General features: G+C 40.3%; 1 protein-coding gene across 8 annotated transcripts in view; it reads left to right on the plus strand.

Moving 5' to 3' along the window:
- The window catches only part of JMJD1C (jumonji domain containing 1C), a 177,750-nt gene that overhangs the window by 122,861 nt on the left and 32,797 nt on the right, over nucleotides 1-22,092 (plus strand). For 6 of the 8 annotated variants that reach the window (XM_069795964.1, XM_069795969.1, XM_069795965.1 and 3 more), the window contains 4 exons: nucleotides 15,257-15,362; nucleotides 20,257-20,381; nucleotides 21,633-21,776; nucleotides 21,894-22,086. In XM_069795964.1, the coding sequence (XP_069652065.1) occupies nucleotides 15,257-15,362; nucleotides 20,257-20,381; nucleotides 21,633-21,776; nucleotides 21,894-22,086 (568 nt within the window). The remainder of the gene's footprint in view (nucleotides 1-15,256; nucleotides 15,363-20,256; nucleotides 20,382-21,632; nucleotides 21,777-21,893; nucleotides 22,087-22,092) is intronic. The other 2 variants (XM_069795970.1, XM_069795971.1) reach the window with 1 other exon arrangement.

The following is a 22,092-nucleotide window of genomic DNA, read 5'->3' on the forward strand; positions in this document are numbered from 1 at the left end:
CTTTTCTATTGCGTTTTGCTTTTAGTGCCTAAAATTCCAGTACCTTTCTGCCAAAACAAACAAAGTTTGAATTTGTGTGGGAAGACTCCATTTCACTTCAGATACAATTCTTAACTACTGAGTAATTTTTCCCATCATTGTGTATGCTTGTAATACTAGTAATGGGCAGCAGACGAGGGTTTGGTATGAATTCTGCTCAGATCAGTTCTGATCAAAAGATGCAGTGCTGTTTAACGTAACTTTTGGGCTAAAGGGCTTCATGAATAAGGTAGTGCTGTCCAGTTTACAGGTGACAACTGCTCAAGGCAAAGAAAACAGCGCATTTGGCATCCTTTTAGTGTTGGCAGGAAAAACAAAGTTTGAGTAGGCAAAGAACTTAAATTACCGTCGTTACCAGAAGCGGTTCTTCCAGAACAAGAGTAAAGAGACTTTGGCAAGACTCGCTGGGGAATCGTGAACGATGGATTCCCATGCCACGTCTGCTCTTTTAATAAACAAACATGTTTCGGTTGTTAAGAGATTGAACAACCTTCGTAAGAGCTAGATGAATATCGTTATTAAAAGTAGAGTATGCAGCTGCGCTATACTAGCCTTTTTCCATTTTTTCGTATCTTCAGAAGGTTTTCTACAGCAAGTATTACACTTGCCAGTGAATTTGTTCTTTACAGCTAAATGCATTATGTGACTTTTCCTTTCCCTTATATGTGCACTGCTTTGAATCCTGCCCTTCTCCAGAAAAAATCCTTGGATTCTGTATGTGTAGTGCCTTTAACACCAACCTACAGCTTGTCTCTGGTGGCTTTTATCTCTGTTGCTTCATAGAGGCTACAGACGGTATTATTCTCTACGTGAAACTTGTGTGTGACTGAGAGTGACTCATTCATTAACCTGGGATGGTCAGACCATTTAGTCATGTAGTTCTTTTATGGTGGTGACAAGGGGATCTTGAGGAGAAAGCAGATACGAACGTTTGCTGTGGTACTTCGCTTAGCAATGAAATGGAAATTCTGTTCCTTTGCAGGAAGTGATAGACATAAAATTTACAACAAGCATTTTCTATGTCAAACTAGTATCTGTAGGAAATGCAGTCTTGAAATGTGATGTGTAAGTCAGGTCCTTAATATCTTTCTACTTTGCATTCACAATATATCATGTATCTTTTGTGATTAAGTAAAAATTGACATAGTGGGTTTTACAGTGGCCTTTGCTATAGATTGAAAATGAACACACTTTCAAACACTTTTGTTATTAAAATATTTTAAGCAAAACTATAGTAAGCCTACACAAATACAAGTGTGACCTAAATCAGGTAATAAGAACTGAAATGGTTTCCTGTAATAATAAGTTACTCGTACTATTCTGTGACAGCTATGTGTTTGTTATGATACACTTAGTAAGTTAAGCAGCACCAAAGCTGATCATGCCTTCATTTGTTTAAGCATTGTAGTTTACTTGAAGGACTATAGATGGGGATGTGAAGCATTAAAGCTCAGCATATGGTGTGTGTGACCTCATCAGTGTGGTGGTTTTGTCTGGGTGGTGTTTGGCAGTACCCATCACGGGCGCTATTGGGCTGAAGTGTGTGATTCTGCTGTTACTGGCTGAAGCAGCTGGAGTCAACTGCATTATACTTTGGACAAGCAAGTAAAGAATAACAAAAAGTGGTTTATATCGTGTTTTTCTGTAATAAAATACACTTGTGGAAAGACCCGGAAAGACTGCTATGCCCAAGCAGTCAGTGCATTTCAGCTGTGTCTGGGTTGGGCAGAGTAGGGTGCATGATAGATTATATGTTTCCAAATTTATAGACTGTATATACACACACGCATTTTGTATGTGTTAATATATTTCCAAAGGATTTGTGAGCAAACAGCACTGGAACAAATGTGCACAGCTGAGACAGGGCAAAGAATTCAAATTAGGTTCCTTCACAATCATTAAACTTCCTGCAGAGGGTATTTCACCACTCAAGGAAGAGGAAGTGGAAGGATGTGCACATAGTCTCTTCAAAAATTTCTCCTGTGTATTGGGTTAAATAAAACAAACACCAAAACAAACAATAAACCACCAAACAACAACAAAAAAACCTGCTGAGAATGAATCAAGAACACACTTCAGTTCTGTACAGTGGAATCTCTCTTCAAGCAGCCCTACTTATGCACATTCTCCTTCAGAACAATTTTTTTTAAATTTATTTTTAAGACAATCCTGGTTGTCTTAGTGTTTCAAAATGGTGATGTCTGCCTGTCTACCTCTGTGCTGAAGGTTGCAGATGTAAAGATAGAGCCCTGAGAAATCCCCTGTGGGAGGTGTCACAGTGATAGGCGTGTGTACTTTGCTCTTCTGAGGGCTGACAGGTCAAATGTCTTAACGCACCTTAAAGATTGCTGAAGTAATAATAATAAACTTTCTCACTAATTGTGAAATAGGTACCTCTGATTCAGGATCTAATACTATGCTAATCTTACTTGATCTATTAGAAATTCAAGTTTTATATGCCGTCTAGTAAGGCTTGAGAAAAGGGGGTTGTGCAACTCTGATACTCTCCTTGTCTGTTTATTATGGGCAGACATTGGGTATTTCGGGCCTGGATGCTTTGGGGTTTTGTGACTTGTTTGCTCATAAGAGCACGCCAGTCATGTAGCAGGGCTTGTGTAGTAATGATGTGTGCACATAAAAAATTCTTCAAACATCTTGAAACAGGGATAAAGTAATATTTTTCTGTCTGTGTTTTAAGCACCCCATAATCATATGTGCACTCGTCTTTCAGACTTCTCTTACTTTAAACTTCAGGCTTAAAAATAGCTACTGCAGCTGAAAATTGCGTTTCCCATAAACTTGTACCTCCACTGACCAGGCAGGAGCTTTTGGGTCGGTCCCACCCTTTGAGGTTGTCAGAAGCAGCTTGGGAACCCCCGGTGCCAGCCAGCTGGTATCTGTGGCCATCATGTGCTCCCCTCGGCTTTCGTTTCCTCCACGGGTGACAGGCGCACACAACTTTCTGCATCTTTAACTCTTCTCAGCGTTGTGTTTAAGAGCTGTCTCTGTTCTTTCCCATGTCTCTGGTGTCTGGACCACCCGTAAGCAGTCCAGCTGGCTTCTCTGGCAGTGTTGTAAAGAGCGATGGTCTAAACAGCTTGTTACTGACACATTTATGTTTAAGTGTGTGGTTCCAGCGTGAGGGGAAGCAAAAGGCTGCGTCCAGCTAGAAGGGGGTCAGATGACTCATACCAGTCCTCGCTCCCAGTTACACGTGTGGGACAGAAGAGTTTCACTGGAGCACTCGCAAAGAGAGAGGAATGGGGGAGGATGGTTTGGCACTCTCCATTTGTAGAGTCAGAGGGAGATGTACATCGTCTCTCCTAAGAATGTATTTGTGCCTCCCTTTGAAAAAGAACTGTTTCCCTGAGGACTTCATCTGTCTTTATTCTCAAAAATAAAGGTGGACTAAAATTGTACCTTTCTGGTTTAGCCTGATTTTTTTAAGAAATAAGGGCTTTAGTCACTTTTTTTGGTCTCTCTCAGTGAGGTTTGATGCAGGAATGGAGTTCTTTTAAATCTGATAAGCCTTAGGGAAATCAGCAGCATGGAGAGGAAGCCATCGCTCAGTGGGCGGGTGGTGTAGCTGCCACAAATAGTGTGGCTCCTCCAGGTAGTAGGAGGGAGTTCAGGTGCAACTGCTGAAGGCCGTGGGAAGGTACATGAGGAGGAACGGGAAGGAGTTGTGAGGTCCCTGGGATAAGCTGAGGTTGCTACAGTGGAGGTAGGTCTCAAATCCGTAGGAAGACAGATTTCCTTCCATTGTTGTAGAGAAACTTGTTTTACTCTTCCTACAATTTTTCAAAAATCAGGGTTCATTAAATGGTTTGACTTCATTAAGCCTACTCCAGGAGGTAGCGTTGAAATAAATACTTCAAAAGTTAGGAATTCAAAACAGAACAGATGGAACAAAACTTTTCTTCTTTGAAGGTGAAGATCAAATCCTTTCACTGAAGTATCTTAGTACTTCTCAAAAGCAGTCTCAGGATTACTGAATTTACAAATCCATCCAGTGTTTCTGGGTAAAGAACTTCCTGTGTTTGATCACAAATTATTACTTTTTTCACCAGTAAAAGCCCATGGAAAGTACCGCTCAGTAGTACAAGAAGGGCGCCTTACCCTCGGTTCTGTGTCCTTAAAATTTCCAATCATCACATTTGATTTATAAAATTGAAAGTTTAAAGTATTTTACTTATCTGATGTTCTGGACCAATGCTATTTTCGTAATCCAGACACAAAGTCAGCTCCTAGAGAAGTCTGTTTCACTTTCTAACCAGATGGTGCTTTGCCAGCCAGTATGTTCTTGCTTTCCCAAATAGTTGCTGTATGTTGGGATTGGGAATCCATAGTGCTTTGGGGAACTCTGAAGCGTGGATGAGGGTAAAGTCCTGCAGCCATTGCATGGGAGTGCTCCCCCAGGGAGGAGAAAGAGTAGGCCTTCCTGCATTTCAGGTAGGGGGGAAACTTAAGTTTCATTGCAATGCATTCTTACCAGAATTAAGCTTTAGCTTGATGTGATAGACACAGTAGCTCATTTGATTAAGTGCTCATGGTTTTGTTTGCTTTCGTTCCTTCCTCTGGTATAACATTGCTTTGTTCAGGGCTGCTACTCTATAACTTTTTCTTACAAAATGTATTTTTGAAATTACACCTAATAGAAGTACTGATTTGTAGTCTAGGGTTAGTGCTTCATGAGAACTCTTCCACAGCGTTCAGCAAGCTGCAGTTGGTAGAGATTGAGAGCTATAGCAGTTCCAGGTGTGTATATGGAATGCCTTTTCTAGGCCAGACATCTGGGGAGAAACTCAAGTAATTTTATACAAACTTGAATTTTATTTTAAAATTAAAACCAAGTATGAATCTTAGTATTTTCTTAGACATAGGAGTAACTTTACTAATAAAACAAAAAGGGCAGTATTTGTTCTGTTGTAGAGGGCTTGACATACAGTGCATTTCCTGATCAAAGTTCGTTTCTTTTTAACAGTATACTACATAATTAAATGTAGTTAAAAAAAATTTTTTTTTAATACTATTGTTTGTAAATACTGATCCCCCTGCAATCTAGCAAACATTTCCTGTCTTCTGAATGGAATTAAAATTAACTATTCCTGTTTTTTTCCCCTGCATCCCCGCCTTCTTGTGTGAGTCTGCCAGCATTACTGGGCGTAGTATTTTAGCATGCTTTTGCTGAGCAAGTGGGTTTGAAGCGCAGTTTCTGTGCATCTCACAAATTATTCTGTATTTTATGACTTTAGTAGTGAATTTTAAGCATACAGTTTAGAAATTATATTTCAACCATAGAGGCTGGATTTTTAGGCAATGTGAACGTTTTCTTCTCTTTTGCTATCTTCTTTCCACCACTCAATGCCACTTTGGTATACAGTAGATAAAATCAGGTTAAAGCAGATTTCAGGATGCGTAAGACTTGACTAAAGTATGGTCCTTGACAGGCACGTGTCCCCATGTCCCGCCCCCCCAGTAGTGTCGTTCAGTCTTGAATTATGTTTTTAAGAGGGTTTTTTTAGTTCTGTGTACTAGTAGATTTATTGATGGAAAAATATTGTGAAATAGATGAGCACTGTATCAATTTTAAACACTGAATGACTTTCCCAAGTTTACCCCAAGGAGCTTATTGCAGCAACAACTGAAATGTCACTGTTTTCTGATTAGCAATTTAATCTTTCCTCTTTGCAAGACCATTATTCATCTGTTCTATAAAAGGTACAGCCACTGCTTTCTCTAGAGTTGCAGAGAGCTCTAGTGTTAATCCAAATATGATATACATCACAGATCTCTGGTTTTTATAGGGAAAATTCCTAAAATGGCTCCAGCAGGTCGGAACAGAGCTGTTATCAGAAAAAAAAGCACATGATGATGGCTGCATTGCTTCTGATGGAGCAATTGCTTCTCTTGGGGCAGAGGCAGCATTTCCACGTTTGCACAGTGATGGGCTCGCTGTTGTATGCACAGCCAGACAGTTGGAGAGTCTCTGCACCATATCCCTGAGACCAGAGAAATTTGTTCTTCTGGATGAAATTCTGAAGAAAATGTGCTAATTGTTTTTCCAACCCAGATGCATTGCCTCTGTGCAGTGCTGCCTTAAATCTTATTATAAATTAACCTTGAAAAGTTCTGTGCAAGTACAGTGGTACTTGTTTAAAACATGAGAGAAATGTGTTTTATTCTGAACTACCTTCATATTACCAGCATGTTGGCCAACACTGTTATGTGCCACTGTTCTAAAAAACATGTTTTGAAACAAACCCTGGAAAACCACTTGAAAATAAAACGTTAATGTGATAGTAACTAGGTGGACCAAACTCCACTGAAGCTGGCTTTCAAGCACATTTTGAAGATAATCTTACGTGTTCTTTCCTCTTGACAAAAAAAAATGGTTAAGATCTTATTGTTGGGAAGGATTTGTATTCTGCCTATAATCCTCATGAATTACAGGGGGGGAAGGAGCTGGAAAGTTGTATGTTCCTAGAGCTCCTATTTGGTAAATAGGATTGAGGATATTTGCAGAAGAGACTGGGTAGCTCTGTGACTGCTGGTAATCTAAGCTGGTGGTAGTTCAAATTACAGAGCAGAGAGTCACTCACAAGAGTGAGCTAACTCTGATGCACGTTTCTAGGAGGTGATGTTGATTCTAGGAGCTGTCATCAGTCTGCCACATATTGGATAGTATTTTATTTACAGTTTTCTTCCTCAGATTTGAATTGAGACACCTTTGCTCTTTAATACAGTAAGCTCTTAGTTATCAATAGTCTTGTCAAAGAATATGGTGTTGCTGAGTAATGCAACTGATAAAAGATTTGGTGGAGGTAACTACCATGAGATAAGAGATCACTATCCAGTTTGTCATTAGCTGTGGTGACAGTATACAGCTTTCCATCTCTGCCAGTTCAAGCTGCCACTGCAAGTAACTTCTGCTGTCCCTGATGCAAGCAAGATGTGTCTCCTGCAAAATGCTCAGTTTCTGAGCAAGAACTGATCTCTTGGCTTGATTTCTGGGGGCATTAGACTGCTTTTCTGGCAGCCTACTAGTCCAGACAACTGATGATCAACAGAAGGTACTTTCTTTTTTGCTTAAAGACCATACAGCTTGTCCTTCAGCTTGGGGAGTTAGATCCCTTCTGAAAGCTGTTCACAATACACAGGGTGTCTGTGTCTCAGTGTAAATTTTAATATCAATGTACAAAAGATTTTTCTCCGATCTACTCACTTAGCTGCTCTCCTTGTTAGCATCAACTTCGCTCTGCTAATTGCTTGCTTCAGGGAAGTGTCTGCACTTTGAGGTTTCTTTTCCCATAGTGGCATTGAGTTGCTTGGTAAGTGACTCAAAGGCTTGTTCCAGTATCACCACATGACTTGGGAGTTACTGGCTTAGTTGGGTAGGACCAGTATTCCCTCCCTGTTTCTCTTAGGAGTAGATAAACCAAAATGCATAATTAGGACAAAGTTGCATATTGCTAAGATGGTGGTGATAAATGTATGGAGCCTGCAGTGAGGAAGGGGAAGGAAATGTGATTCAGTGGAAAATGAAAGAAAAAATGAATGTATGTCTGTGTCATCGAAATAAGGGAGCAGATGGACAAGGAACAGTGCTATTCACTTCACCTTTCATTCGTTTGTACGTGGAGGATGTAAGTAGTACAAACAGTCACTGCAGTGCTCTAAGTGGAAGATGACAGTCCACCAGCTTTGTGGGTAGGAGCCACTTGTTTGGGGAAGTCTTTAGGTCAGATGCTGAAAGAGAAGTCTGGCACTCCAGGAGATTTTGCTTTTCTGACCCAGATTGTCCCAGCTGCTCAAAAAGAGTGTGACATAACCCGTGAGCATAAGGGTCATCTATTTTTTTAAATCTGTATTTTCAAATGCAAAACTATTGTAGAAGTCACTAGAGCAGTTTTTAGGTTGTTTTGTGACTATCTGCCTGGCCCAGGTTTGGTGTTGCATATCCATTGGTGGCTGCTTGCTTCCCTGCTGCATCCATGTTCGGTGTGCCGCTCTTGTTTCCCTTCTGCCTTTCCATACTGGATTCTCATCTACAGGTACAGGAATAACGAGCTGACTTGTAAAAAGCAAGCTTTCCAGCATGCCCATTTCACCTGAGACATGGGTAGTAGTCTTACAGGAAGGCAAATATCTCTGTTTATTTTTGTGTTTGTGAATTTAAATCAGGGAGAATAGCAGACTACAAGTCAGATTTTTTCCTGTATATTTATGTTGCTAACTTCAATCTCTTTTCCATAAGATAATATTTTGTATTTTTAATAGAAATTTTCTGGTATTCTTATGGATGCAAGTTATTCTTCCAGAACTGAACTAATCAGTGCAATGATGCTTCTTCAAGCCTGAAATCATGACTTGGAGAAGCTTATGCAGCTCAGCTCCCCTAATTCTCAAACCTGATAATTAAAATGTTAAAATCAGTGTCAACTTTTTAATTGTTGAACAGCTGAAATGAGGAAGGAAGTAGGAGTATGTGGGGAGAAGTATTAGGCATAGGGAAGAGTGGGGAGCAAAAGAAAAATTGTTGATAGCTTTTCCTGAGAGATACTAAGTTTACTGACAGTTGGAAAACTACTAAATGTTTAGTCCTCATCTTTTTTTCCTTGTCGTTTTAACTTTCTACTTACAGAAACATAGCTGTTGCTGCTATATACTGAAAATAACTCCTAATCTTAAATGTTTGTGGTCTGAAATATCTATAAACATTTGTCCTTGTCGGAACAATGCATTCAGAGCCCCTTGTTGGGAAGGGATTAGTTATCCCTGTTCTCTCACCCGCTCTCTGCACGTAGGGAGAGCGTCCCTGCCCATCCCTGCCTTTCCCGGTGCGGCGTGCCTCCGTGCACGCGTGAGCAGGGCTGACCTCAGCTCGACTTTGTTTCTGGTTTAGGGGTCAGGGTTGTGTCTTCAAGCTTGACTTAACTGGTTCAGATGTAGCCCAGCAGCTGCCGGGTTTGAATGAGGTAAATTGTGACTGCGCGCTCAGAACAGCAGAAAATAGGTCAAGTGTGGGTTGGGTTTACATAGAAAGCACTAGCATCGCCTGGTAAGCCTAAGCCTCTTCTCTCAGCTCAGACAAAGCCGTTTAAGGTAAACTGGGAAGTTAGGATCTCCCCCAAAAACTTTCTAGCCTCCCGTAGCCTCGATGTTTCTGGCCAGCGTTGCCTTTTGTGAGAAGCCTGGAGCGGGAGGGAGGCTGCCCTAGTTGCAGGGGCGTGCGGTGGGTCGGTCGATGTGTTCCCCCTGGAGCGGTCCTCTCTGGAAAGGCGTTTCTCTGCCGGCTTGCGTGGAGCAGCACAGCCCTGCAGCCTTCAGCGCCTCTCTGACCTCCTGCCCACCAGCTGCAGTGGCGTGGCAGCTGGGGTAGCCTTTCACTTGTCGGAAGGGAATAAGGAATATACTGTTTACCAGTGGTTTAGGCGTGTGTGCGTGCCTAGAAAGATCGTGAAGCAACAGAAGATCTGTATATTTTAGTCTCGGCTGAATTTGATGATTTCCCTGTAGGCTTTTGGTGCGGTCTGCGTGGCATCGGCAGTGTCTGCGCCTGCCTGGTGGTACCTTTGGGGGTGTCAGCTGCTGCCAATTTTTCTGTGTTTTAGTTAGATTCTCATCTTTTGCCACTGGAAAAAAAGTCTTGTAGCATGGCAGAGAGGGATACTACCAGTTAACAGGTGAAGTTCTTGTTAATATCTTTGGTATTCTGCCTATACAGATTTTATGTCACTGTTCTGTTTTGTGTGGTTTTTCCCCTGCTCGCTCTGATGTTGGGCAGGACAACATTAAGATTGAAGGTTTGTTAAAAAGTTATAACAGATCAGTGATATAATCAGATATGTCAGGTGACACAACCAGTGAAAGATAAAAGAGGAGGAGAAAAGAAAAGGATGGCTAGTTATCAAGGAATGAAAATCAGGGAATTGTGCAGACCTTTCAAACGAGGAGTAAAAATATGCATGGATGTGTTTGAGGCTGGGTGCAGGTAAGGTATTTAATTTTTTTTTAATTGGAGAAAATCATCTTCCAAAAGACGGCATTAGAGGACTAGTATAAGTTCTCAGCAGTCTAGACTTTAAAACCAGTACTTTTTGTTGCCACTGCTCTCTGAAGACTGTCGTGGCAATCAGTAGGCAGGTGTTGGACTTGTTCCTTGTTTTTCAAACTGCAATTTTGAAATTTAATTTCTATGCAGTGGAAGTTCCATGCAGTTGTAAAAATCATTTGGTGGGAAAAAAGCAAAAAAAAAAAAAGGGTGGGGGGCTCATTTTATAGAAACTGATTTTAAAATACTCACCCATGAAATAAGAAAACTGAAGGTTCAAGCTTTTGACACTTTGCTGAATTTTTCATTTGCACTGTTTCAAATTAAATGTGGTCCCTCTACCATTAAAGTACTAATAGAATGCTTATTTCCATGTGCAGCACATACTGTGTAAACATGGTAAACAGGACTCTCAAGTTGGTTATGTACTAGTTTTCATTTAATTCGTGTCCTAAATTATCAGAAAACCTCTAAGCAGCCAGAGGAAGCTATAGTTAATTAAGCCACAGATGGTGAGGACTAATGTGGTGTTGACCTTTGTGAGGACTGCAAAATCTACTTAGTCTTTCTCTGTAAAACACTAGCTGAAATGAGTTCCTACTGATATTAAAAAGATGTCCTTGATGTATTGAAACCAAATGCAGAGACACCGTGGCCAAGGAAGGCACTTTCCCAAATAAACATTTGCAGGTTCCTAATGCACGGCATGTGTTGAGGCTTGGTCTTCAGGGCTCTGATTTGAGTCTTTTTAGTGCCAAAAGCCACTGTTTTTCCAGGACTGATTTTCCTGGAATGCATATTGTCAGTTCTTCTCTTCTTCACTGAAAATGGGGAGTTGACGGCTGACTGGAGTTTCTGTACCCTCCTATAAGCAGCATGTAGGCTGTGTGATTGAGAATAGGAGCAGCTACTTGAATCCACTTTCTAGTTGTTGTTTTGTGCTCTGGGGTTTCATCTCTCGAATTAATGAACTTTTTTCTGCCCTCTTTGTGAAGAATGAATTGGAGAAGTATTTTTAAATGCCGAGGAAACCTTTTCCTTCAATAGTTCAAGACTTGTTGGGAAGGTAGAGAGTTGTGGCGTGCAGGCGTTCCCACGACAAATGTGCCTGGCTGCCCAAAATGGAAAAGGAGCTTGTGGTCGTTTGAGCCTTTCAGAAGGCACTTTGTATGGTCTTTGGTCACTGTGCAGGTTTGGCTCATCCAGGGAAGCCTCTCAGTATCCTGGACAGTATTTTGTTTGTGGATGGGGCTTGAGTAGGAGAATTCTTTATGTATTTGGATTTTGACTCGTTTTTCTGTGGGTACTGTCTTTGAAATTCCTGTTCGATCATGACTTAAATGAATTTCAAAGCATTGTAAGTGATTTGCACTTGTTCACCTGTGGCTTTGATAAATTATGTTTGTCCGAATAAGCTCCCTGAAAATGCTTCTCTGAAGAAAGATTTCTACTTTCTGGTTGAAGTAGCGTGGTATCTTAACCTGATGGTATGGTCTATAGTTTCCAACCTGCTCTATCATTTTACACCAGAAGAAAGAACAGATACACTCTGAAAAAAACAGTGGATCACTTTGTTATTTGGGAAAATTTTATTCTTTATCCTTCTCAGGACTTCCTAGGAGTTGAGCACGTCCCCAGTGGGTGAGAATTATCACCTAGAGAGACATGCAGCTGACTTAAGTATTTTTTGGATAATTAAGCAGAAAGTCCACTCCACCAGAAGTGAATTCCTCTTTTGGTCTGGAAAGAAGGCAGAATAGCAGCAAAGCTCTAAAAAACTTTACATAGATTGGCAAGCTTCTGGTAGTCACATTGCTTCATGTGACTGTCTTCCAGAAGGGCAGGAAGGATTATCTCGACCATATCTTTCTAGCCCATATGCCCTTTATCTTCTTCCCAGTGTTGCATATAGTCATTTGTGGAGCAAGGGGCACTGCTGGATGAAGTACATAAAGAGCTTCCTACAGTAGATTTGAAGAAGAAAATTGCAGTCCCATTTATTTGATTTGCATTCTGATTTGCATTTCATAAGGATTTCAAACCAGCTGTAACATCCTCCTGGAGGAGGTATTCCAGGACTTGTGGAAAAACTAGTCTAGGAGAGGGTAGCATACTTACTTTTGTGAGTAAAACTACTTTCAAATGAAGTCTGGAGGAAAATCCTGCAGGGCATTTAATTCTTCTGTGGGTTAGTCTGTCAATCTTGCTGCTTCGACCAAGGAGGGGAAGACTGAAGGTCATAATTGCCAAGGTTCAAATCTGTAGACAGAGTGGTTGTTTCTTGAGCAATACACATAACAGGGTAAGGAAAAGGACTGGGCACTGCATAGTCATCTGCTCATCTTCCGTGCTAAGACAGGGAAGAGACTGCAAGTCACCAGCCTTGCTTGTTGCCCTGTCTCCCTGTTTTTGCCAAAGCTTGTGGTGTGTGCTAAAACAGTGTGCTTAAGGCCATCACCTTATAGTTTTAATACACTATGTGATTAATTTCCTAGTTTTTAGATGTTCAGATTTAAGATTAATGGTGGAAAAAAGTCAGTCACGGTGCACACATTTTTTCATAGATATAATTAATATGTACACAAAAGAACAGAATTTTTGAAATTCCAGGAGCCTTTTTTTTTCCGGTATCTTGATTCTGAGCTTCAGTTGTCAGTTACAATTTTGCTTTGCTGTACTGATTTCTATTGACCAATGTATAGCATGTTCGTGTCTAGAAGCAAAACACTTTTTTTTTTTTTTCCAGTGATGGTATGTTAAATGTGTATTTTGTGTGTGTGTATTTAGAAACCCTGGGTTCTCATTGATATCCTCTACGTAATCCCAGTCATACCTGCATGTAGTTTGTGTAATGGATATTTGTCCTCACTTGTGCCTTTTGTAGCTCATCTTTGAGATGAGCTCATTTTTCTCCAGGAGTGAGGAAAGAAGTACAAAACAGACTTTGCAGTCTTTTTTTCTAAGTGTTCACATGAAGCACTCTCAATCAAAGGTACTGATTAGTCATGCATGTGAATAGGAGATAGAACAAAAAAGATTCAAATGCACTGTCTGTAGGATCACCGGTATCTTCAGCTATCTTCAGCGTCAAGTTCAAAGATGCCTAGGAAGGATGTGAAATCTAAAAAAAGAAAAGCAGCAGTGTGTGTTGCCTTCAGAAACAAATCAAAAGTGGCTCAAGAGGACACAGAGGCTCAAAAACTTTGCATAAAGAACTCACTGAAGTAGAATAACGTTAAGAGTAACAGGCCTGACTTCATGGTACCTAATCAGTGTGTAGCCTTGAAATGAAGATATAAATTCTCTTAGATGGGACTGAAAGAATTAATCAAAATGTACGAGATCTGCATATTAACTGCATTTTTAAGTCAGGCAGACTCCCAGTATTGCAGTGCCTCAGTCTATTGCTTGGGTCTCAGGCTTGTGGATCTGAGAGGGGAAATTTTTGGTACAGGAATCTCTTGCAGCTGCTGTGAAAGAGAGTGCATAGGAAGGAGGACAGATGAATGATCATCACACAGCTCCAGTTCCAGGGTCTGTTGGGTTCCCCTGGCAAATCATTCCCTCTTTCCAGTGGTGGTGTTGCTGCTGTATGTAGGATCAATGCAAAAATGGATTTGCACAGGAAAGTAGAACAGCTAATACCCTTCTTAGATTGCCTCAGGAGGGGCAGCGTTTTGCTACTCTGCCATTCTTGAATAAATTTTAGTGTTGACCCTCTTGTGCCTCTGATAATGCTAGCAACATACTTACCTAGTTGGTGTTTTTAACCTGGTGGTGGAGGTCCTGTTGATGTTCCCTTTCACTTTTACTTTGTTCCACTGTACATGTATTAAAACGATCATATTGACCATTCCTTTTGGATCCGAGGCCATCTCCTTTTCAAAAGCATAAGGAGAGAGAGTAATTTTCTGTAATAACCGAAGCATTGATGCATTCTCTGTAATGGAGCACGGCAAATCTTCAAGTGTCAGGAAGTGAATTTTGAATTTGAAATAGACATCCTGTGATCAGTGGGTTAGCAGGAATAATCGCATCCAGATGAATAGAGAGAAATTGCTCATGTCACTTGAGGGCCTGGCAGCAATGCACGATTCCCTGAGTGTTGCTTGTATCTTTGTATTCTGTGGCTGGAGCTCTTCATAATAAATTGTGAAACATCAAGGAACTTGTTTGAGATCAAGGAAAGAAATTACTTTATCTCAGCTGCAGTACTGATAAAACATTTTACATTTTGTATGTGGAGAATCACTCTGATTATTTTAGCTGTCTGAAGTTCTCTTGGCACAAATGAATGTTCCTGCAGCTCATGGATTTCCAAGGCCGTCTTCTGTACGAGGCGTCACCAAGCTGCAGTGCAGCTTTCTTTTTCTGCCACAGCCTCAAAGGCAGAAATAGAAAGTTTGCTCTGAAATAGAGAAATAGGTATTCTAAGAGAATAGAGATAAAAGATGATTTAAGCCATGCTTTCAAGGATATGAACCAGATTTTGTGCCTAGTTTTTCCTTGTTAGGAGGACAGTGCCACCAAATACATCTTAATTTCCCAGATGATGTCCTACTCAAATATAGTGAAAAAGAATCTTTTCCAGGAGAACTGAATATAATAAAAATTAAAGCATGTCTTATTTGAAATTACCTAATTAACAAAGGCCTACATATTTGATAATCAGTAATGGTGTTTCTCTCAGAATGTTTGTTTCTCTTGAAGTGCAGCTATCTCTCAATGCATTATCTTTGTGGGTTTTATATCTATGTTTATGCTCAGTATGTCCATATTAAATTTTACAGATACGGAAAATAATTTTTGTTTAAAAATTAATTTAATCATTATTTAAACAATTCTTTCTGCATACCTGTAAACATTGAAGTCTTTAGAGGGCAATTTTAGCTTGTAGTAAGACAGTATTTATGAAAGTGTGATCCTATTAATAGCTTACAAGTCTGGCCACATGTGGGATCTGACATACCATGTTCCCATGAAATAACTTCTAGCACTGTTACGCTTTTAAGTTTTTTCTAAAAATAACACAGGGATTTGTAGGCAATCAGTAAAATTAGCATCAGACTACCTAATATTGTACTCTAAAATACGTCTAGGAAAAAAACCAGAAATGTTACAAGTAAACATAACATATGGTTCTTTTTTTAATCTCTACTTTAGGACGACGTAGACAGTCTAAACCCAGTTCTCAGGGATAACCCGCAGTTACATGAGGAAGTAAAAGCCTGGGTAAAGGAACAAAAGGTTCAGGAGATTTTTATGCAAGGTAATTATGTGGGAAATTGTGTTATTTTTATTCTGTTGTTAGCTAGTTGAAGGCCACTAGTTGTGTGGGACTCATCCCATAGCATTTGTGATATAATGGAGAATATATTTCTAATTTGGAAGTTATTTTTTGGAAGTATTTGTTAATACAAGAAAACAAGACTATGTAAGAAGCTGTGCGTGACTTCTTCAGACTGTTCTTAACTTGTTTGATGTTTTAGCAATTACAGCAAATGCTGAATATCATTAGTCTGAATGTAGGTATTTTATAAAGTTTGTTGTGAAAATAAGTGTGTATGAATGGCAACTACATACCTTCTAGCATGTTTAAAACTGTTCTGTGCTCTGTTAGTGTTACTGTTACGTGTGATAACTTCTCAGCTGTCTGTGCTTGTAGTTCTTCACAGTTCTGTCACAGATGAAGAATACCTACAAATCCCCACCCCATACCTCCACCCCCTGATTGAAAAGTGCCTTTCAAATCAGTTACGATTTTCTAACTCGATTCTAATGCTGGAAGGTTGCAGCAAATGCATACATCATTTTTACAGTGTAGATACAAGTTATGTGAAAACTAGTGTGAATTAGAATAAATTATTTTGGCTCAATCTTGCCGATAATAAAAATATTACAAGCATTTGCATTATATTCATTAACTTTCTGCAGAACTGACAGGCAGCTCTACAGAGGCATTCCTAGCAATGGGAGGCAGAAACTAACCTCTGTGGGTCTGGGTTAAAATCCCCAGGCAAGCAGTAAAGCAATTCCAGGACAAAAATGCTTAAGTAGTCATTCTGTAAATTAAGGTTGGGAGGGGAGCAGTGAATAATCTGGTATTTTAAGGATGGTGCTGAGGTTTGCTTGCTGTCTGGTTTCTTTGATAAAACTAAGATTAGAAGACCAAAGGAATATGGTAAGTACAATACTGAAGTTACAGAAAAAAACTTTGTCTTTCCTTTTGTGGAGTTTCTAATTTGACTAGATATGATTATTCTTAAGGGCCACAGAGAAAGGATGCTGAAAAAAGCAATGTGTGGAATTGTGTAGGTAGTAAGTTGGTATGTCGGTGTTAGTCATTTTAGATTTTATCTAAATATCCTCAGATACAACATGAGTTAATAGTCTGTTGATGAAATTTGCAGCCAAAACTGGATTGAGAGGTGATGTGAAATCAAATTAGAGCTATATGAAAATGAATCTAAAATTGAGCTTGTTTATTGTATTTTATTAGAGTAACAATAATAAGACAATTATAAAAGCCTCTGTGTACACTGGTACAGAATCAATACTTGAGCAAAGCCCCAGCAATATTGAAATAGTCATCTAAATGAAACTGCCAGCCCATCATCCACACAATTCATTTACGTCCCATCATTTCAGAAACTGCATTTTTGTCTTCATACGTATAATTCTATATACTTTCTCAAAGAGATGTTTGGATGCTTAGAAGCACACAAATTAGGAGTATTTTAAATGATGAGATGAATCTAATCCAAACGTCCTGGCAGACTAGCTCTCCTTGTCCAAGGAGAAGCTGCACTTCAAATCCACTTGCTCACCTGATGTGACGCGGTGTGGCCGGAGGAGAGATGTGCTTCCTTGGGCAGTGACGTGCCATCCTCCGCCAGGGCCTTTGCAGTGCCACCACCTGAGGCCCGTGGGGTGGTGGTCAGCCAGCAGAGACTGCTGTCACGTTCTCCTGGGACATAATCCGCTCCTGGTCACAGAGACTTTGCATTTGGCACAAACCTTTCGGTGGCTTACAGACAGCCCTCTAGCAGTGCTAGCTGCTGTAATCTAGTCATGTTACTCTTCTTTTCTCCTCCCCTCCCTTCTCTGGTTTTCTTCACCTTCTCCGTTATTACCATTTCCCTGTTCCCTGCAGTTTAAGCAACATTTTCAGTTCTGCCTTGTCTAGACGCATCTATTAAGGTTGTTACCGTATTCTCTTACTTCGTCCTCTACAGCATTTTTAGGACCCAGCTTTTTCCTTGTTGTCTGTGATGCTGAACCCTTGATCTCCTATCTTAGTATTTTCTACTGTGACTATCACAGTTAAAATGCAGTTTATCTGAAGAAAGAGGAGGGTCGGAGAAAAACATTAAAATTGGGTTTCAAATGTTTGAAAAGAAAGATGCCAATTTGAGCAGGGGGAATTTTAGTCAAAACTGGTCCAGTTATTTACAAGAATGAGACTAAAGAAAAAAATTGGCCCTCGTGACCTTTTCTTTGGGCAGCAGCACAGCAGCATGCTTTGCAGTAGAGATTGTAGGTTTGGCAGGAAAGTAGTTTATTCCTTGTTTTAAAAAAACAGACTCCTCCCAAACTTGGCCAAGTTGAAAGCTTTTGGGACATCTAAAACCAGTTCAAGTAACATAGTAAAGTGTCTTTGATTTTTAACAATTAAAATCTTCGAATTTTTTCTTCCTGTTAGATTTATTAGCACTACAATCTCTGAGGCTGTGTGTATAATAGTCCTCCTGAAACACTGAGCGTGCTTCAGCCCTCAAGATATTTCCTGATAGTACTGCACTGGCTGTTTCAACAATGTGTAGCTGAGCGTGATTCAGCCAGGGACTGGAGACAAAGCCAGGCTTTTCCTGTAATGGCTGCTTGTGGCTGGGCTGGGCTGGGCTGGGCTGGAGCTGAGCTGTCCTGTGTCGTATGACCGCAGTTTCATTTTTCTCCTTCTTTCTGACACGCCAGCAGCACATAAGAACTCCCCCTCTCCACTGTTTTTAAAGGTAGATAAAGTGTCTTTTAAAAATAGACGGGATAACAGCTGGGATGAAGGGCAGACACAGACTAGAACAAGGAGTAAGAGGAACGAAGTTGGCACTGGGTCAGTGCAGAAGAGTATAAGAGAAGCTGGAAGCTGATGGAGAAGGACGGATGGAGCTTGTAAGCTGAGAAGACTGGGAAAGGACTTGGAAGCCAGTGGCCTGGAATCGTAAATTCTAAAATGAGACAAGAAGCTGGGGAAAGGGGAGAGGCTGGTTCTGGTTATGCAAGAGACTGAAAATCATTGTGCAGTTAACAGTAGGATGCAAGAGAGGAGGAGCTGGGATAGGAAAGTAGGAATGGGAAATTTGCACGAAGAGACACAGGCAAAATTTTACTGAGACTGTCTGAACAAGGCAGAGCTTTGGGACAGCCATTAAAAGTTCGAGACATGGAGAATGCGGTTGGGTCAGACAGCCAGAAGTGTGGGAGCTGAGCTGGAGGCGTTTTGCAGGGGCATATGAAGTAAGGATTGGAGAGAAGCCATGAGGAAATGTGTCCCCATGGGAACCTTGTCTGGTCCAAGACCAGGAATGTGAGACATAAGCTTGTAGATTCTTCCTCTTTTTCTGCCCATACGTATTGGTGATTGACAGTGCCTGTGCTGGTGCGCTTTTGACCCATGTCTTTGCAGCTGGAAACGCGCTCCGGGGATGAGTTAGTGCCAGGAGCTCAGAGGGTTCAGTGGGTCTCGAGGTTTCAGTTGTGCAGTGAATGATGCGGATGTGGGTCAAAGATGGGTGCCATTGCATGGTGTTTCTGTTCCCAGCTGTTTGAAAACCTAGATAATCACATGCAAAAGGTGTTTCAAAAGGCCTTGCTAAGGTTCTGAAAGTAAGCCCTAAGACCACTTGGAAATGTTTAAATTATTACTGCTTTTGCACTTCTCTTGATCTCTCAAATGTTGATGTTAAAAGCAGTCCTTATGATCACACACTTTCTCGTGCAGAGGGTATAATGGACCCAGTCCTGTGAATATGGATGTTTTACTAGAGAAAGCTGTCACCTCTGAGGTCCCTGGCCTGTTTGCTGCAGATGTTTGAGCTTGCTTAATATACTGGGCAAGGGTTGGAAAAAAATTATCTTTAGGAAAGACAGGGGAATTCTGGCCTTCACTGTGTGGTTGAGCAACTAAGCACTCTTAAATCATTTAAGTTAGGCTTTTTGTAGGTTGTCACTGACTGGTTTTGCTTCCGTTCCTGTATGCCTGATCTGGGACTTGGGGTTTGGTTGCGGAAGGAGTGAAACCCACACAGTTGGAACTGAACTCTGTGGCAGTGTTGCTTGGTCATACAAAATGCTATATAAACACTAACTGTGATGAAACTTAGGGTCCCAATGATCAAGTGAGACACTGAATGTGAATAAAACTGCTGAATCTCAATTTCTGGGTCTTGAAACCATCTATAAAATAAATACTGTATCATACTATCTCCCCACCCCCGCGGGCTTTTGGAAGTGAATTAAGCTGATCTTTGCAAAGGGACAGCATGCGGGGTTTCATTGCAGTTGATACATCTGAAAACAGGAGCTAAAGCCCTCGTAGCGTATGTGTTTTTGAGTGTTCTGTGTGGCCACAGCAGGGACAGGATCACTCAGCTGCCTTTCCAACTGCTGTAATGGAGAGAAACTCTGTGGTCACTTATGGGAAAAGCTTGGCAGATGCAGAGCCTAACCACCAAGATTTAAATCTTTTCGCCAGCAAAGCATCTGGGCATGCAACTAGCCTGTTAAATAGCTTCTGTATAACCTGCTGCTGCCACTTTCTAGCCTTTCAGATTACTTTTCTACTGTTGCTGTTTGTAGGCAGGAATTTTTCCCATCATTTGTCATCATGGTTGCAGAAAGATTTAGTTAGATAAGAAAACTGTATGTTGAAAATGTTAGCAGAATTGACCTTAAAGCAGCCTTACATGTACCATTTGCATTTCAAAATGTCTTCCTGAATAAAAGTGAAATCCACAGGCAGTGCTGTGCCAGGATTGCCTGTAGTTTGTTGTCCATGCCGTGGGCACTATATGTGTGCTGTGAAGCTTAAAAAAACAGGAAAACCCATTTATACTTTGTTTTGCTGAATTCCTCAACGGCTTTTTTTATTTCTTCCCCTTCTAAAGGTCCGTACTCCTTAAATGGTTATAGGGTGAGAGTGTACAGACAGGATTCTGCCACCCAGTGGTTTACCGGTATCATTACTCATCATGATCTCTTCACCCGCACTATGGTTGTTATGAATGACCAGGTGAGTTTGATATGTCATACTGGGAAAACAAGCTTCGAGTAAACTACGTGTTGGGAGTTTTTAAAATTTTTTTTTGTGGTCCTCTGAAATATACTGAGTTGTTCAGTTCCAGCAGGGCGGGTCTGTTACTGCGTTGAAACTACAGCATGACTTTGCATTGGACTAGCAGTTAAAACCATCCTGAAGCTGAACGTTTGTGCAACGATATGATTAGTACCAGTCCTACAGTTCTGCTTTTCTTCTGTCACTTTTTGACTAGTGAAGTCTTTGAAGTGAAGCGGTCTAGTTTTAAGAACTGGTCTTCCCTGTCAGCTCTGTTGAGAATTTCTTTCTCAACACTGAAATCTTTTAGCGCTACAGTAGTGATTACTTCTCCCAAGCAATTGAAATATCTACTTTCTGCAATTTATTGAATTAAGCATTTAATGCAGCCCTAATTTACATTTCCTGTGGTGGGTTTTAGTTGTATTTTGAAGTTGATGTTACAAAAAGAATTAATACTGGTATTTTTAGTGGTGGTAACGAATCCTATTTCAGGAGACCAGGGTAATGACTCAAAAGTTAATATAGTGAATGACCTGTCTGCCTTGAAATGACTGACAAAATCATGCGTGACAATAAAAATCTAAGACTAGTCTAATGCTCACATACATTCTTTCCCTTAATTTGCTCTAATTAGTTTTTCCCAAATATTATTTTTTTCTATTTGTGACATAATGATTAAAGATCTGGTTAGCATTTCCTTCTTTCTGAAATACCCCTCACTAGTAACACTCTGCCAGCCTTAAGAGTTCTTCTCTCCAGTCATTTTGGTTCCTTTCTTTCAGCAGTTTTGCTTCTGTTGGAAGCAATATTGTAATGTGCTTATGCAGTATATTTTCTAGTATATTAAATAAATTTTATGAAATTTTTGTATGTTGTAATTGCTACTTAAGGGTTACTCTATGAAGAGCTCAGTGTCTTTTAATTTCAAATTTACAGGTCAGTGAAGGGAGGGAAGGAAGTGGTAGTGGGGTACTTTCTCTTTTACATACCACTGTAAAAATAACTTTTTTTTAAAGACACATTTGCTTTGGTTTTACTCTGTTCCCAGCCTTTGTTGAGAGTCATATGTCAGTTCTGCTTGTCAGGATTAAGTAGGCTTTTCTCTAGTCTTTAGCACACAGAATAGACTGGTGAACACAAAATACAGATTGGGCAGTGTCTGAACATCTGATTATTATTATTTTTTCTTTTTTTTTAATAAACCAGGTGTTAGAACCTCAGAATGTTGATCCTTCTATGGTTCAGATGACCTTTCTAGATGATGTTGTTCACTCTTTGTTGAAAGGTGAAAATATTGGCATCACTTCACGCCGACGGTCTCGTTCCAACCAGAACAGCAACACAGTCCACGTAGATACATTTATCTTATTACCTAAGTATTTTTGTATATTGCGACTATTAAAAATACATGTTTAAAATCACAGATTAAAATTGCATTTAAGTGCATTAATACAAAATTATTTTTAGGGTCATTATACACGTGCGCAAGCAAATAGTCCCAGACCAGCAATGAATTCCCAAACTGCAGCACCAAAACAGAATTCTCACCAGCACCAGCAACAGAGGAATACTCGGCCAAATAAGAGGAAAGGCTCTGATAGCAGCATGCCTGATGAAGAGAAGATGAAAGAAGAAAGATATGATTATATAGGTCGAGGAGGTAAAA

Source organism: Haliaeetus albicilla, chromosome 11, assembly GCF_947461875.1.
Source record: "Haliaeetus albicilla chromosome 11, bHalAlb1.1, whole genome shotgun sequence".
NCBI lineage: Eukaryota > Metazoa > Chordata > Aves > Accipitriformes > Accipitridae > Haliaeetus > Haliaeetus albicilla.